The sequence below is a fragment of the Etheostoma spectabile genome, chromosome 19 (assembly GCF_008692095.1).
Source record: "Etheostoma spectabile isolate EspeVRDwgs_2016 chromosome 19, UIUC_Espe_1.0, whole genome shotgun sequence".
NCBI classification, from domain to species: Eukaryota; Metazoa; Chordata; class Actinopteri; order Perciformes; family Percidae; genus Etheostoma; species Etheostoma spectabile.
Window position 1 is genome coordinate 5,306,984 of NC_045751.1, and position 17,290 is coordinate 5,324,273.

At 41.8% G+C, this 17,290-nt stretch overlaps 1 protein-coding gene across 17 annotated transcripts in view; it reads right to left on the bottom strand.

Annotated features, from left to right (window-relative positions):
* Positions 1-480: 480 nt before the first annotated feature.
* Positions 481-17,290, bottom strand: part of gigyf1a (GRB10 interacting GYF protein 1a) — a 21,528-nt gene continuing 4,718 nt past the window's right edge. The window contains exons 4-26 of one of the 17 annotated variants that reach the window (XM_032544154.1): positions 17,059-17,127; positions 15,519-15,648; positions 15,170-15,265; positions 14,870-14,987; positions 13,833-13,941; positions 13,276-13,478; positions 11,681-11,943; positions 11,358-11,481; positions 10,869-11,060; positions 10,448-10,608; positions 9,963-10,131; positions 9,574-9,875; positions 8,973-9,073; positions 8,727-8,827; positions 8,559-8,632; positions 8,167-8,304; positions 6,493-6,705; positions 6,153-6,373; positions 5,724-5,881; positions 5,474-5,637; positions 4,103-4,150; positions 3,409-3,553; positions 481-2,488 (exon numbers count right to left, since the gene is read on the bottom strand). In XM_032544154.1, the coding sequence (XP_032400045.1) occupies positions 2,421-2,488; positions 3,409-3,553; positions 4,103-4,150; positions 5,474-5,637; positions 5,724-5,881; positions 6,153-6,373; positions 6,493-6,705; positions 8,167-8,304; positions 8,559-8,632; positions 8,727-8,827; positions 8,973-9,073; positions 9,574-9,875; positions 9,963-10,131; positions 10,448-10,608; positions 10,869-11,060; positions 11,358-11,481; positions 11,681-11,943; positions 13,276-13,478; positions 13,833-13,941; positions 14,870-14,987; positions 15,170-15,265; positions 15,519-15,648; positions 17,059-17,127 (3,367 nt within the window). In that variant the 3' untranslated portion in view covers positions 481-2,420. The remainder of the gene's footprint in view (positions 2,489-3,408; positions 3,554-4,102; positions 4,151-5,473; positions 5,638-5,723; positions 5,882-6,152; positions 6,374-6,492; positions 6,706-8,166; positions 8,305-8,558; positions 8,633-8,726; positions 8,828-8,972; positions 9,074-9,573; positions 9,876-9,962; positions 10,132-10,447; positions 10,609-10,868; positions 11,061-11,357; positions 11,482-11,680; positions 11,944-13,275; positions 13,479-13,832; positions 13,942-14,869; positions 14,988-15,169; positions 15,266-15,518; positions 15,649-17,058; positions 17,128-17,290) is intronic. The other 16 variants (XM_032544161.1, XM_032544160.1, XM_032544156.1 and 13 more) reach the window with 16 other exon arrangements.

Consider the following 17,290-nt stretch of genomic DNA (forward strand, 5'->3'; position numbering starts at 1 on the left):
CCCCCAACGCCACTCAACGTCCATATGGCAGAAGCGCACTTGCAAACCCCACCCGTCTTTTGTGGGAACAAAAAAAAAAAAAAAAATGAAAACAAAAAACTGCACCCACAGATATCCATGTGGTTTGTAAACAACCAAAGCTCCAGTATGGAATAGAAAGAGTCTTTTCCTTTAATTCTTAGTCACTATTTGTACGACCAGGATTGTAGAGGCAGTGTGTTCAACTGTATCCATCCCCAGTTTTTTTTATCTCCATTGTGTAAATAGAAAAAAAGGTTCTCGCAAAACACTTTGAAGCTTTTTTGTATTTTGTTTCCATTTTTGAAATCTTCTGAGGAAAAAAAATCTGGTATCAGCACGGGTTTCTTGTCATTTTTTTGGAATACATTCAATATTTTCTTAAGAAATAATACACACACACACACACTTCACATGGCGATGAGACAAAATGAAAAAAAATTAAGGAAAAAAAAAAATTATAACACACAACAAAAATAGCAGCCCCAAGTGCTCATTATCTTAGTCCAAATACTTTTTAAACTTTGTATATAATGTATATATTCATATATATTTTTCATAAAAAAAAAAAGAAAACTCGTCATTATCAAATTGCAACAACGAATAAGTAACACAATATGCTAACATTTCATGCACCGTTCTGTGCACTTGCACATTAAGATGCTGTTTTTTGTTTTTTTCCAGAGTCAGAAACTCGACACCTTTCATTCACAAGTTCGAGAGTTGACAAAAGGCAACGTGATCACATCCCAGGAAAACAGATCGGACTAATCTTCCGATGGATCACCCCTAGACTGAACTAGAAATATTTACGATATAAACTTACATACTTTACATACACTGTGCTGAGCACTGACACACATCACACCCGCTCTCAAAAAAGAGTTAATGTCTCAATGGCCACGCACCCTATCCAAGTTCTTAGGCACAAATGTGCATTCATACACATACAAAAAAGCACATGTATTCAAAATGAGTACCTGTAGTCTTAACTCATTTCTATGAACAGTAAATGAACATGCACTCTGAAAACACACACACACACACACACACACACACACACACACACACTCATACACACACTCATACACACAAAGTCTCATTCGGATGCACACACAGTAATGTCCCTCATGATTTGCACTGCCTGCTAGTCTTCACAGGTCTAGCGACAGCTCCCCATGTGGAGAGGCTAAGGGGAATAAACTAGTGGTGGTCATCTTATAATGAGCGCAAAGCTAACATTTACAAATGTATGCATTTCTATTTAGTCTATCTGGGGATGAAGAGCTGGTGAGAGAAAGAATGTGTTGTGCAATTGCCCTCTCTCTGTCTCATTCATTCATTCATTCATTCATCTCTCTCAAAACATACAGATCAAGTCCCTGTTTGGAGAAGGGACACACAAAAACAAACACAGCCTCTCCAAACATCAGAATACAAAATTACCATTTGAAAAAAAAAAAGACAAAAATGGCCTCTTATGTTTCATACATCTTGGTAAGCAACAGAAGAATGAAATGAAAAAGAAAAAAAACAAACATTGTGCAGACTGGTATATTACTGACACAAACCAACCATCACACATCAGTCACTCTTACAGTCATCCACACACATTCACAAAAATATTTACTTCTATAACTAACCCCATTTGTTTGACTTTTTTTGTTGTTTTTGTTATTTCTTTTTTAGGCAAGTGCAAATCTTCAAGTTTTTTTTTATCATCCATTTTTCAATAGCTTTACTTTTTATATAAACGTAAAAAATGCTTAACAAGAGAAATATCAACAGTGTTTGTCTTTTGAGAAAGGATTTGCTCTCTGATAAGGTTTCAACTAAAAAGGTCCCCCTGACTTTGAAAACCACTCACCCCACCGACTGTTTCACCGACCCTTTCCAGTTCTGATGCCAGCCACACAGATAATGTGTATGTACACACACCGTATGTGCACTGATTCCCAACACACACACACACACACACACACACACACACATATTTTCTCTCTCACTCTCACACGCACGCACACACACACATATTCTCGCACACAAAGAAAAAAAAATTCAAATCCCATCTCAATAAAGTGCATTAGTTCAGTATAAGGTGCTTAATCTTTTGAGTGCCAGAGGATACCCATCATACTTTTAACATCACCCCTCCTCACCCCTGCTCAAGTGATCAACTGGTGCAGCAGGGAGCCCTTTTTTTCTTGCCAGAGGAAAGGAAGGAGTAGGAGGCGCAGCTCCAGGCGCCTCCACCCTGCACCTCCCCTCACACTTGCTCCCTTACTATCACCCCCCGCCCCTCCCCCTTCCCCGGTACCCCCAGCAGTGCACATTCGTTATCAGGTTTGTCTGATTAAAAGACAGAAGGCCTCAGGTAGCTATTGCTGCTGCGCTGCGTCACATCAGTAATCCTCCACCATCTCCATCTCATTCAGGCTCAGACACTCGCCCGTGTTGTGGAATGAGTACCCTGCAGGGAGGAGGGGGCGGGCAAAGATGGCACAGACAAGAGCAGAGTAAGATCAGAGGAGGATGGGACATGGGCGAGTTAGAAGGGGCTGGCAGGGATATGGTTTAAATGCGAGCCAGAAATAATTTGATGAGCAGCGCACTCGGTTATGGAAAGATTAAAAAAGGACAGTTCACCCCAAAATAAAAAAGTAATAATAACTTACCTGTAGCATTATTTATCAATTATCAATCTAGGCTGTTTTGGTGAGTTGCCCAGTGTTGGATATATTGGCCACAGAGATGTCTGCCTTCTCTCTAAAATGATGGTCTACTTTAAGAAATTATGAACCGGTCACTGAACATAATCTACAGACCTGGTTGTGTGCAGTTTCATGTAGGAACTATTTTCTTTCTACAGAACTACACCCACCAATAAAAAAATAAACAAGGCTGAAACTAAACAGATTACAATATCTATTATTATCTTTATCACATTTGTTTGACCAGCTGTTTACATTGAGAGTGAGCCATATCCCAGAATATCCCTGGGTTTACGCTCCAAACAGCTTATGGGTACATAAATAAACTTCAGACGTAAGCCAATCCTACGAGCACATCCTACCCACCTGGAGTGGGTGTAAACAAGTCATCAAGAAGACACAATACTTTCTGCTGGTGCTTCAGAAAGTTGGGAATCTTCCTTTGTCGCTTTTGATAAACTCCCATTTGTTTCCAGACAATAAATACATTTAGGCTTGCTTTGTGTATTAACTCTATTTACAAGTGTGTGGCTGGTGTTACTTGTTGAAAGGTTGTGTTCTGTATAATCACAATGCTAATCTGGGGTCAAGAGACTAAAAGCAAGCTATTTGATTCTAACCGGTTACAGATAAATTATGTCAAAAGGAAGAAACATTACATGCTGGCGAGGTCACGTACCTAAGATGCTGGGGTCAGAGTGCAGCATCATGGGCTGTTTCTTCTTCATCTTTCCCCCCTGGTTGTCATAAAGACCAGCCTTGCCCATGTGGTTAGCTTGAAACATGGACTGCAGGGTGCTTGGATTCATACCTCGCATTGAGTCCTAAAAAGAGAAGAAAGGAAAATGTAAAAAAAACAAAAACAAATGCTCGTTCTGATATTCTGACGGCTCTACCAAGTGTTTAAAAAAAAAAAAATCAGTATATGTGAATGTATCCATTTGCATCACAACTATTGCTTTAATGTTTTCAAAAACATGCAGCCTTATACTGGAGTCTTGCACTTGATGCGGTGATGTGACAGTGATGTTTTGAGGGCATGTGTGCATATTGCGAGTTCTCCAAGGCGCTTTGAAGGATAAATGATCCATATAAATGATGTAAAAAATATGGATTTGTGTTTAGACATTTGATGTTTCCTGGGCCAGTTTTGAGATTCTGAAACCAGTTGACAGTTAGAAAAAAGTTTTGAAGGAGCCATTAGTTACATTAGGCAATGTTATAGTTAGTTGAAAAATAATAACAATTGAAAGTTGGAGGGCTGTTGTAGCAGCGGGAGACACAAAAATACCCATTAACATCACTGTTGTTCCCACTAACAACTCAAATCCATCAGTGTTTGCATGTACAGAACAAAATCTATATGTACGTACCTGCAGAGGGAAGTTCATGTTCAATCCAGCCACTTCCTTTGATAACTTGGATATATAAAAAGAAGGAGGAATTTACAATTGTCACAATGAAATAAACTTCAAAAGGCATCTTTTATAGCCATTTTATTTCATATATGCTGTTAATAGAGATGCACCGATTACAAGTTTTAGGCTGATTCCTGATATTTCATTGAGTTTGACCAGCCGATACCGATTTTAGTTGATTCCGAATTGTTTTTTTCCCAGCCAATTCACAGCACGCAGAAATATTTATTTTCTATCTTTTCTTCAATAGAAGATTTTATATTTTGCATAGAACCTTTTTTGAATAGATAATCGATATAAATTACTTCTGGTGTGGGAAATTCACACACATCTAAAGTGCAATGTTATGGAAGAACCATTTCCTTCTTTTCACATCCAATATCCATTTAAAACAAATGTGATATATTTAGCAAACTAAACCTCTGTAGGCCTTCATATGAAAACAGGTAATAAAATATATAAAGAACAAATAAAAATAAAATATAGCCTTGCAGTACGACACCACACACACACACACCACAACACACACACACAACCACACACACACCACACACACACACCCACACACACACACACACACACACACACACACACACCACACACACACAACACACACACACACACACACACACACACACACCACACACACACACACACACACACACACACACACACACACACACACGGTGGTCTAATAAACAGTAAAATAATCAAATTCAGTGTACCCAATGCTATTTTTGGATAAACTGTGGCTGTCATATTTCCCGGGACCCACGTGAGTGCGGTTTTCATGTTCCAGTTTTTCAGCCTCAGAGGGGAGAGAGAGAGCGGCTGACTTTTCGCCTGAGATCAGACAGCTGTGCAAAGCCGTGTATAATTACAACTTTATGACATTTCATAAACAGCTGATTGAGCGGCAGTGCACCGCTGCTACATGCATATAGCAGAAATCCTGCATGTGCACGTGTGGTGCTGATGATGCACAATGTAAATCGTGTGGCGCCCAAGTGTATTTGAACGGCATATGTCACACTGACAGGCAGGTCAGTTACAGGCAGTTACGGTCACCAGCCGGTCAATTGGTGCATCTCTACCTATTATTATATTAAGCATACATCATGGTGTTTACAAGCCTGACCTTAACATAAATACAGCATTCACTAGTATGCATATGCTCTTCTCTCTTCATTTAGTTAATATGTGATGGTATGCAGCTCTTCTTAGTCATGGTTTATAAGTTTTAATGATTTTAGGTACATTTAGTTAATGCAGCAAGGACTGCATCCAACAGGTGATATTTTGGGTAAATGCTGTTGTCAAGCCTACCTGCTGCTGCTGTCTCTGTTGGTTGGCTTTCTGTTTGGCACGTCGCTCCAGAAACTGTTTGGCGAACTCTTTGGCTTCCACTGTGTCCCCTAGATAGGACCGGATGAAGTCCAGTACTGCATAGGGAGACTCCACCTCCTTCAGGTATGCCACAATTGTGGCAACTTAATAAAGATAAAGTTGAAATAATTAGCAATGCTGAAAATGTGGGAAAATATGTTGCTAAATACATCAAAGGTGAGCAGCCTACCATCCAGAGAGGAAGAGGAGTTGTTGGCAGAGGTGTTGAGAGCGTGCAGCATCTGTTCACACCAGGTAGTGAAGCCGTCCTGAGGCTTCATGCCCTGCAGCAGCTTCAGCAGCTTCTCCTCCTCTTCCGTCCGCTTACGACGCATCATGTACTGCTCACTGCAGATGACATACAGGGTTCAGTGCACATTATGTTCCATTAACTAAAATCCATACACATATAAATGAATATCACAGTACTCTCTGCCACAGAAGTGTGTGTGTGTGTGTGTGTGTGTGTGTGTGTGTGTGTGTGTGTGTGTGTGTGTGTGTGTGTGTGGTGTTGTGGTGTTGTGTGTGTGTGTGCGTGTCTGTGTGTGTGGGGGGGGGTACAGTATTTTTAACTGGTTGTTACATATTCCTTTGTATGCATAAATCTGGTCTCATGTACCTGAGTGAAGGGCTGCTGCGGCTGTTCTTCAAGCCCATGTTGTTGTTGCTGTTACCACGCAGGCCGGTTTGGTTCTTCACAGCCTCGTCCCACATGCCCATGCTGCTTGAAGAGCTTCCACTGCCGCCCTTACCCTCCATACCTCCAGGCCCGCCCCACATGCCAACACCATCCACCCACTGCCCTCCCATGGAGGAGCTCCCCATTGACATGCCGGAGTGCTGGAATCAGAGAGAAATCATTTTTAACAAATTGTACAAATTTACTATTGGCTGACTACAGTGGGATGAGTTTCTATACGAAACCTTTGAAACATTTAATTGAAGTTGCTGAAACTCACGCGGTCTCTCTGCTGCTGCCTCTGTTGCTGCTGCTGCTTCAGGAGCCTCTCTGCCTCCTGCTGCATTTCCAGCAGAGCCAGAGCCGGGGGTTTTCCTGACTTGGATAGCCCAGATGAGGGAGCCCCGCTCCAGCCTGAGCCGCTTGCCCCAGGACCCTGTTGCTGGGGGGCCTGCTGCAGCAACTTCATGATCAGTTCTTGCTGCTGACGACACTACAGGAAGATATGACAAAGGTAGTTTACTACTTGGAAAACAGCGTTTAAAGCCATTATCATTGCATTTCATCTTTACACAGAATCATGTGATAATCAAGTTGTATTTCATATGATTACCAATCTCTAACTTGATGACATTGAGCATAATAATAAAAATTTAAAACAATAGTGCTTAAAATGTTTTGCCGTTAAAATGAGCCAAGCTTGTAACATGAAAAGTAGGGATGAGCGAGTACAGCATTATCTGTATCTGTTTACCACATGAATTGTGTATCCGGATCCGTACTCGGAGTGGGCGGGGCCTAAACCGGAAGTGGTCAGATTTAACCCGGAAGTGGGTCTGGTTGTCTTGAAATGTGCGGGGCTTTAACCGGTATGTTATTTAAGCATGCATTGATATGATTGATCAGAAATTGTTATATTTACTGCTGATTAGAAAAGTATTTACATGACAGCATCAAGCTTCAGATTAATGTGTTGTCATGGTAACAAACTATATAGGCCTACAGTATATAACAAGTTTTGCAACGTAAATACAGCAATGTGGTTGCAATTATTAAGTAAATGTATGAACAAGTTTTTTCATCTCATAGTATAACTTTATTTTTTTAACTTTTAATTTTTCTTGATCAGTGTGATCAATTTTTTTTGAGTGTGAGTGTCTGTGCCTGTGAGTGAGTAAGATATAATTATATATATATAATTATATATAATAGGAGAGAGAAACAAGAGAGAGAGGGGGCGGGGGTTGAAATGTGTGTATCTTAATTTGTAATATTATTAATTTATACCGCAACTCCCTTTTATTTTTTTTATAAAACACAGCAAAAGTTTCAGACATTCAAAAAACTGGTTAGAGCCAGCAGGCAGTTAAAAAAACTAAAAAAACTCAGACGGAAGAGATGCAACACGAGTCCCATTCTACCAACACTATGTCTGAACCAACCCACGGTTACCAGAAGTCTCCTGTTACTAGGTACTAGTTCAAACTGAAGTATAAAAAAACCCTGAAGCTTGAAGAACCCTAAATGTTAACAGAAAAATCCCGCGACCAGGAGGGGAAGAGCTGTTCACTTCTCCGTGTCCCGTGTGCGAGTGAGAGCACACAGCAACGGGAGTCTGTCTGTGTAGGGAGGGCGCTGGGACTAGCCAATCACAGAATAGTGTAGTTGAGTGGCGCGTGGGACTAGCCTATCATAGAACGGAGACACAGTCAATGGAGAATTTCATTTAATCCGAGCAAAGATATTGACTCGCATTACTCGGATAATACTTGTACTCGGCAAAAGTGCTTTATCCGTACCGGATACTCGTTTCAGCCGAGTACTCGGCTCATCCCTAATGAAAAGTCAAACTATTCTTGTAAAAGAAAAAAGCATTTCAATTTTCAGTTTACAAAATCCGAAACAAAACGGTCTCAATATTTGGGGAAGGGAAATATATCCCTCTTCAACTCACCTGCTTGCGTCTGAAGAGCTCCTCCTCATCCCTCCTCTTTTGCTCCTCCTGTTGCCTCCTCTTCTCCTCCCTCCTCTTACGCTGCTCCTCCTCCTCGCGCTTCGCCCTGAGTTCAGCGTCTCGCCTCTCCTGCTGGAGCTGGAGGGAAAACAACAGGAGTCAAATGAGGCATACACTGAGATTAGAATAAGCAACAAAATAGGTTTTACATCTGACATCTTTTGATTACGGTTATTGTGCCTGCGAGCACTGTTACCAATTTGTCCAGCTAACAAAACAGCAAAAACACAGTGAAGACATATACATATAACATAAAAAAACAAAACAAGAAACTTAGCAAAATGTAGATGTGAGTTTGCCTTTTAAGGCTGAAGTCTCACAACTGAACCCACCTTTTGAAGCTGTTCGAGAGTTGGACCCTGAGTAGAAGGATTCATTGTTATGTCCCAAAGACTGGCTTCACCGCCTACATGGAAATAATATCGGATTATTTCAGCATCATACAAAAAGGTACAGACATGTGTTGTTGTGCACACATCCAGGTGTAGACTAGTATGTACCTGACGGCTGGGAAGCTGAGGTATGCATGTCCCACATGGACCCTGTATCTGGCACTGACATCGACCTATTCATCGAAGGCATCATACCCTGCTCACTGCACCTGGAACAAACAAAGCTAAGTCAAACACTGAAAGTAAAGGCAACATCTCCTCTGTAAAATGACAAATCTAGGTCACAAACACAAATTAATGTACACTAGTCCAGACATGTAAGGTGAAACCTATATCCCCCCCCCATAGGCCGACCTGTTAATGAGCTGGAATAGCTGCTGCTGTTGGAGCTGCTGGTAAAGAGCTGCTGCTGCCAGCTCCTGTTGCTTTTTCAGACGGTCCTGGTCCAGGTTTCCCTGAAAAGAAGACAGCAATCACAAGTCAATACAATGCAAACACGAGATATCAAAACACAGCTATCCATATGTAGTGGGATAGTACTAAGAAAGAAGATAGTAAAACACAGCAATCCATATGTAGTTGAATAATGCTAAGAAAGAAGATTATGTAAAATGTAACGTGCTATTATAGATGTAAAGATATCTCATCAACTGTGTCACGTTCATAGGTAATCAGGAAAACATAAGAATATCTGTAGTTTTACATTACAGCATTAAATACAGGTATGGAACCTGCCCTGTTCTGCTCCACTTATTTGAAGCTTTTATGCAACCAGTGACTTTAACTGGAGGCATTGGATGGTTTTATGACTGTGGTGTAAATATGAATAAATGAAGCCAAATATTATAACACACTAGCTGTAACAATTAAAATGACATGTCTCAAAATCAGGTGGGGTCAATTTAAAGAAATCTTTCATGTTAAATTGAATTTGAATGAATCATTGGTCTTTTACCGTAACCTGTCTATCAATCTTCCCTCTCCTCTGCATCCTCCCCTCCCCATCCTCTACGTTGGCTGAGCTCTGACTCACAGTCCCGGCGGGCCCTCGGGTGGGCTGCGGGCGCTGCGTTGGTGGTGGCTGTCTCACCAGCAGGGGCGGCGGGGAGGGCCCTGGGGCAAAGGGCACGCGGCCCCACATCTTGATGACGTCACCAAGGGGTTGGAAGCCCTCGTCGCAGCCCCGCTTCACCAGAAGGGTCATGGTGAAGTAGCCAGCTTGGAACCACTCGCACATCTCCACTGTGGTGAATGGACCTGGTAGCGGGTGGGATAGACATATTTAAGGATCAATATGCTGTGCTTGCATGTATGAGTGTAAGACGCCACGGTGTGTGAGTATACCCTGGATCTCTCCCTGTGGGTCCTTGTAGAACCACTTCATGGCGGCCTCATGTGACAGTGGCAGAGCAGCTGCTGTGTTCCTGTTCTCCTGCTGCTGCTGCAGCGCCTGGGTGAAACACTCCTCCTCCAAAGAAGTGTCCTGCAGTGATGCCACCATCCTCTCTGCCTCCTACACATACACATGCAGGCTGTCATTACACCATCACATCTGGCAAGTTCACTTTTGTGTAGACAGAGCTTTTAGGCATTTAGCTTGGGTCTTTCAATTCAGCTTAATCATCAGGTGGATCTGCCATGACTGATCCAAAAGTTTAAAAAAAATGGGGGTACATCTAATAGATGCTCCGTTTTATTAGTAAGTATGTAATGACTCTAGAAAATCATGTAGCAAAATAACCACTAGTTGATTAGAGTTAAATGTCCTTCCTGTTAAAGTTATCCAATATGCCGTTTCTGAGACCACTGCATGAACTTGTTGTTCTTACCTGCTGCAGGTGCTTCATGCCCTCATCATCCTCTGTGTCTCCTCCAGGTGGAGGGTGGAGAGGAACAGCAGAGGAAGGGGGTGGGGGAGGCAGATTGGAAGAGGTGGGGGCGCTAGGGCTCAGCTGGGCCTTGGAGCCCCCTATCGGAGCCATGTCTGACACAAAAACAACAAGAAACATTAGTGAAACAATGGGCCATATTTTTATTGTTTCTATTTATTGGAGGGTGAAGTTAGATGTGGCAGGTAAAGCCACCTACTAGCTCTGTATCAGATACAGCAGGAAAAGCAGAGTCAGTAAAAAAGATATTTAGGGACCATAGCGCAATGAAAAGCATAATAACGGTGGTAACTGAATAGGTTTGTGTCGTACACGTCTACTTAAAATGAAAAAAGGATGGAACACATGGAATAAGGCATACCTTCACTGGGCATGCTGCTGGCCTTGACGGGGTGGCTGTTGTTTAGCTGAGGGTTGTCCACCGCTGGGCCAGCGTTGCTGGGCCGAGGCTCCAGAGCTGGAGGGGAACAGTTTTGGAGAGCTGGAGGAGAGGAGGAAGGTGATGCTGGCTTTGTCTCGCCATCCCCTACTGCAGAGCCACATTCTTTATTCTCTGTGAGGTGAGAGTGGAGGTAAGGAAGGAAAAAAAACATTAAGTAAGATGCCAAAATCATTAGTAATTTATCCTGGGCTCGTGATCAACTAGAAAAAAACTGTATGGACAAAGTGCAAACAATATACTGGCTTATACATTATGATCCATTTCCTCACGTTTTACAAACATTCCAATTTTGCTTTTAAATAAATTTATCATTGAACATGTATGCAACAATAAGGCTGGCATAGTTCCAATGTATTCCAAAAACCTTCTAAAATCATAATTTAAAGAAAAGATTAAGTGTCTCCTCACCATTGTCTTTGTCTCCTTCCGCACTATTCCTCTCAATGTCAGCGAAGTTTTCGTCTTCTTCTTCTTCCTCCTCAATCCCCTTAAACTCAAACTCGTCCTCCAGGATTGTCTCCTTGCCACCCTTCTGACAGAAAACGACCAAGAGAAGAAGAGGAAACGAAAGAGTGTTAACAAATCCTGACATTCATGAGGGCTGATAATAAAATATACTGGCTGAAATATAAGATGACCCTGTGTAAAGACTTTACCAAAACAAGAACAGGTACTTCACTCACAGAGTCTGCTTTTGTGAATATGGGGTTGAAAATATTTGAAAAACGCACCTTCATAGTCATGAAAGCCCCAGAGGAATCAAACGTGCCCATCTCCCCGTCCTCCTCGTCTGTACACCACTCTGGCAGGCCGTCCCTGTCATCCTCTTGTCCCTCACTGCCTGCACGCCGGCGGCCACCACCATGGCCCTCAGAGTCACGGAAATCGAAATCAAACTTCCTTCGACGACTCTCACCTGGACCAGTATGCTCTCGCCAGCCTGCTGAGCGAGGACCACCATCTGACAAAGAGTTGACCGCCATCAGTGAGGATACTGTCATAAGCAAGTCAGGAAAATATCAATGAAACAGAGTAGGTTACAACTTACAAAAAATATACAGTAACAAGTTTTCATAGGAGTAACACATTGCAAAGTTACAGCGGTTGCCAAGACAATCATGTAGTCATGACTTGGGGGTCTGTTATATCCCACCGCCACCTAACTGTCGCGAGAAACTGTTGTAGTCCAGCTCTGTTTCAGCCCAGTAAAACCCTACTGTGTCTTTTAGAAATCACCAACTGCCACTAGATGTCACTATAGCTACTGTTAAAGTTAAACTTGCTGCACACATTGTCACAACTGCTCTTTGGAGTAAGAAGCAGTATAAATCATTTTCTACTACTGAGGCCTAGCCTTACTTAAGTGTGAACCAACATACTGTGTGATTACAATAAATAAATAATTCCTTAAAGCCACAGCATAATACTGATTAAATAAAATACCAAACAGGCCTGTTTGTATATGTATATGAGATATGTTCCAGGTCCAACACAGGCTTGGTCTAAATTTTGGTTGTTCAATACAAAGTGGCCATGTAAGTCACATAGGAAGCTTTTTTTTTTAACGTAACGACAAATATTCATTGTAAGATATAATTATATGTAATATACTTATTACATACTTTAGTAGGTAAGTAAGCACTTAGTCACATTTTCCAATTTAGAGTCCACACGTGTTTCGACAAAGCAATTGCACTGAAATTAGCAGATAACTGAGCGTTAAACTAGGGGTGGGCGATAGAGAAAATCAAATATCACAATATTTTTGACCCATTACCTCGATATCAATATAGCGGAAATATTGTGGGGTTGACATTTGGTGCTTTCATAAAATATTTTTACAATTAGATTTTTGATATATAATTATCAGTACCGTGGATTTAATGACTACGTGGGTAAAGGCAAATAATAGAACAGCTACAACAGTCTGGTAACAAAACAAATTCACAAAAATTACATAATTTTACTGTAATGCAGCTTGTACAGCCAGGAAAGACAACACTTGTCATATTTCAATATCCTAATTCTAAGACTCATATCACGATATCTATATAATATTGATGTATTACCCAGCACTACATTAAAACCCTGAAACCACCAGTTTAATAAACCCTTAGCTGACAGCAACAATGCCTCCATACTGGTGAATAAAATCCTATCAAGAGTACGTGGCCTGCCACATGCATTTCCAAACAAAATAAATTACGATGCCTTTGCTTTTTTGTGTACAGCTTTCATTTTAAACAAACACGAGTTTGAGTCAGTACTAAAATAAATAAATAAATAAATAAATATCTGTTTGTTTGTTTGTTTGCGTTTATCGTACCATCCCTGCGGGCTCCAGCAAGTCTCCAGTTGGTGCCCGGCTCCACCCCCTCCTCCTCCTCCTGCTCCTCCCGGAGGATGCGCCAGTTATCGCTGTCAGCCCTTGTGTATTCCTTCCTTCCTGGAACCACGGGACCTACAGTCTCTTCAAAGCCAGGACGTCCCACCTCCCGCCGCAGCGGCTTCTCAAATCGACGCTCGCCCCTGAGGAAAGGGGGGGGAAGCAATAAACTAGGTAAAATAGGTAGTGTAGAGGCTAAGCCCAAGCTTTAAGCCCCTGAGGTGCCATTCCTTGGGTAGGGCACTAATTGGCTCTTACAGGTAGTTTTTATCTTTAAGAAAATTGTCCAGCCAAAATGTGCAACTCATCAATACGGATACATTTTAACTGGGCCAAATCAACTCACAAGAGCTAAAGTCTACAAAAAATACCAGAGAGGATTCTTGAGTTAATTACACTGGATGACAGCTTCTGTCAACAGCGACAATAGATGCCTTTCCTGTGCCATGGAGCCATAATTTATATGACTTCAGCAGTGTGTGCTGGATTTTTCTTACCGGTCATCCCAGCTCTGGCTGCGGTGTATCTCTCGGACGCTGCGTCCGAAACCCACCTCCGCTTCTTCAATACTTCTTTGGTAGAATCCACCTTCACCGCGACCTCGTCCTGATTATAATCACACGAAGAAGAGGGCGTTTATATTTAGTATTATCACTATCTGAATGAGAGAACTTGTGATAAACCACCTAGGATGGTTTCACTCACTCTCTACAGTCAAATGTGCTCCTTTCTGTTAAATCAACCTAATATTTTACTTTATTTCTTAAATTAATTGAACAAATACTTGAATAACTTCACAATATGCCCTGTACCTATATGTAATTAGCTTGTATCTCTTTCAAGCCACACACACACACACACACACACACACACACACACACACACACACACACACACACACACACACCCACACCAACACACACACACACACACACACACACACACACACACACACACACACACACACACACACACACACCACACACACACCACAACACACACACACACACACACACACACCACCACACGCACGCACACACACACGCACGCACACGCGCACCCACGCACACACGCACACACGCACACACGCACACACGACACACGCACACACGCACACACGTTTCCTTGGATGTGCTGAACCGGACGGCTAGTGTTTACATTGGCCTTTTATATGTGCAGAGTGGTGTGTGTAGACAAGGTGAGTTCATCAGCCCTGACACTTTAGACAGGTGTGGCTGGACAAAAGAAGGACTATTTAGACAGGCCAAGAGGAAGTGTGCTGCATCAAGATGGTGGGAGAAAAGGAGGAAATATTCACTTCAGTGGTTGGCTTGAATAAACTGTTTTTACGTTCCCTGGATAACAGCCATTATAGTTTCAGCCAAGGATTTTGGACAGCATTTCTGTTTCTCTTGGACTCATGTTAGTTTGAGCGCAAGTGGTTATGGATTCATTATGAGTGCACTTAGGCCAAATCAATGCAGTTTCTCTTCTAATGGGTGTCTGGGAGTTTTTCTTGGCCCTTAGTTTTTACCTCGACCACCTCGTGTGGCCCCTCGTCCTCGGACCACTCCAGCTGGGGCAGCCCCGCCCACCCCTTTTCCCATGAGCCTCAGCACCGCCACACTGTTCACAGACATGGAGAAGTTCCTCTGCAGAGAGAGAATGGAAAGAGCAATAGGGAGGAATGTGAGGAATGTGAACTCACAGTCATATTTGTCAACCAACAGAACTGCTCGCTTTGAAACTGAGGTTGTATTGCAATGGAATATGGCATGACGAGTTCAACATTTGCAGGTATCAGTGTATTTGTGGATGTGCACTTGTGGCAGACCTGCTCCTCCTCAGTGAGAGGCACCAGTGCCAGTGGCTGCATGGGCTCATCTTGCAGAATAGCAGCAAACTCCTTATCCTGCATGTCCTCTGGGACCTAAAAACAACAATAATAATAATTTACGATAACATTACCATCTACCAAAAACTATTTGACTTAAAAAAACAAATGACCTACAAACCGGTTTTTATTTTGGAGGAGGGGAAAGCAAATATAAGTTTAAATGCTGGTGTTTAGAAAGTGCTTGATCCCTTTACGCTTACTCAACTTTACTAAACAATTGAAGACAATTTCTTATTCGGTGATTCCAACAGTCCTGAGAGAAACTTTGTAACTCTTTCCCACTAACCTTGTTGTCTTTGATATAAAGTGCTAACATCTCCTCTCGGCCGTAGCGGTACTCGGCCAACTTGTACTTTGGCATGGCGGGGGAAGGAGGGGGGGACGTCACACTCCCCCCACTGGACAGTGCACGGAGCCTGTGTGAGCAAGAGTTCAGGAATCTTTAACAATATGGATCATGCATTTTTAATCTCAATACTTCTTGAATCTCAAGACGTGGGTGGAATGTTTGATGCTACGTTAAACCTGTACTTTTGTATACATTTTTAACAGTATCAAATAAACCAGTAACCAAAGCTTCTGGTTACTTGTCAGTGTTTCAACAGGAAATGACTGACTGAACCTTTAAAGCCACATCTTTGCAGTATTTTTTTCTGTCTACTGACAGGAGATGACATTCAATGTAGAAATACCACTTATGAATAACTTAGTGTGAATTGGCACAGAGTATTATGTAAGCGTGATAGAATTCCTATTAATCTGAACTGGAGAAAGAAATCTCTCATCTCATCCATCTTGCGGCAGAAAAAAAAAAAAAAATATTTACTAGATATTCTGTGATAATAAGTCAACCAACCTCCTACGCAGGTCCGCTGGATACACTTGGCTCAACACAGATGATATATTAGCTTTCCAATCTCAAGATTTCATTTTAAAAAGCTCTTACTAGCCGGCCAGATTCCAAGGCTTGCGGTTTAACAATGGCTGCATTCACATGCCTCTACAAAACGTGCCATTGAGTCACAGCCCAACATCAAAACCACATGGCACTCTGAGGTGTGGAGGTGGGTGTGGGATGTAAGAGGTAAAAGGAAAGCATCATGAAAAGCCAGTTTATGGCATATCACAGAGGGTAAGAATAACCCACTAATATGAATATTAATAGGAGAACTGGGGAAGCATGCCAGTGGGTGAGATAATAAATATCTTTGCATGTTTGTATTCACTTCACCTGTATTTAAATTAGACAATTCTGCTTCCCTCCCCACTAAGCATTTTATCTAAAAGATCTTCCACACTAAAATATATACATTCATAATCCTTTGTGAGAGTCTTATACAGCAAAGGTTGGCCTAATAGCTGTGACATGAATGTAAAACGTGAAGCAGAATGTTTTCGCTTCTACCACGATGACTAACATCCTCGCCAACTTTACTGCCAACTAAACCTCAAATGGTCTAAATAATTTGGTAACGCTAACAGGCATTAAAAGACTTGTAAACATGCTGGCCAGACAGCTGTGCATGGTGAGCCCATGAACTGGCCACTACATAGCTGTATTAAAAGGGTGCATGGATTAAAGTGGGCTAGAAGGGCCACTGAGAGAAAAGCAGCTGCAGATGTGTAAAGAGAGAAATATTCTGCGAGGCTGGCACTGCACCAAGAATGCACACCGCAGTCACAGGCTGTTAGAGATTGAGTGCTAGCAAACTGAAGACTACAAAAATATGAAACTAACAATTATTTTCATCATTAGTTTACTTGCCCATTGTTTTTTTGATTAATGACTGTTCATAAAATGACAGGAAAAAAGTGAAAAAAATCACCTTTTGTTAGAGTCCATGATGATGTCTTCAAATAGCTTTTGTTCAAACAACCAAAAGATATTTTGTTTACTATCATATGAGACAAAGAAAAGCAAGAAAATCCTCGCATTTGAAAAGCTGGACCCAGCAAATATTTGGCATTTTTGCATGAAACATTACTCTATTAACTGGTCATCAAAATAGTTGCAAATTAATCCTGTCAAATGGCTTATTTATGAATCAACTACCGGTG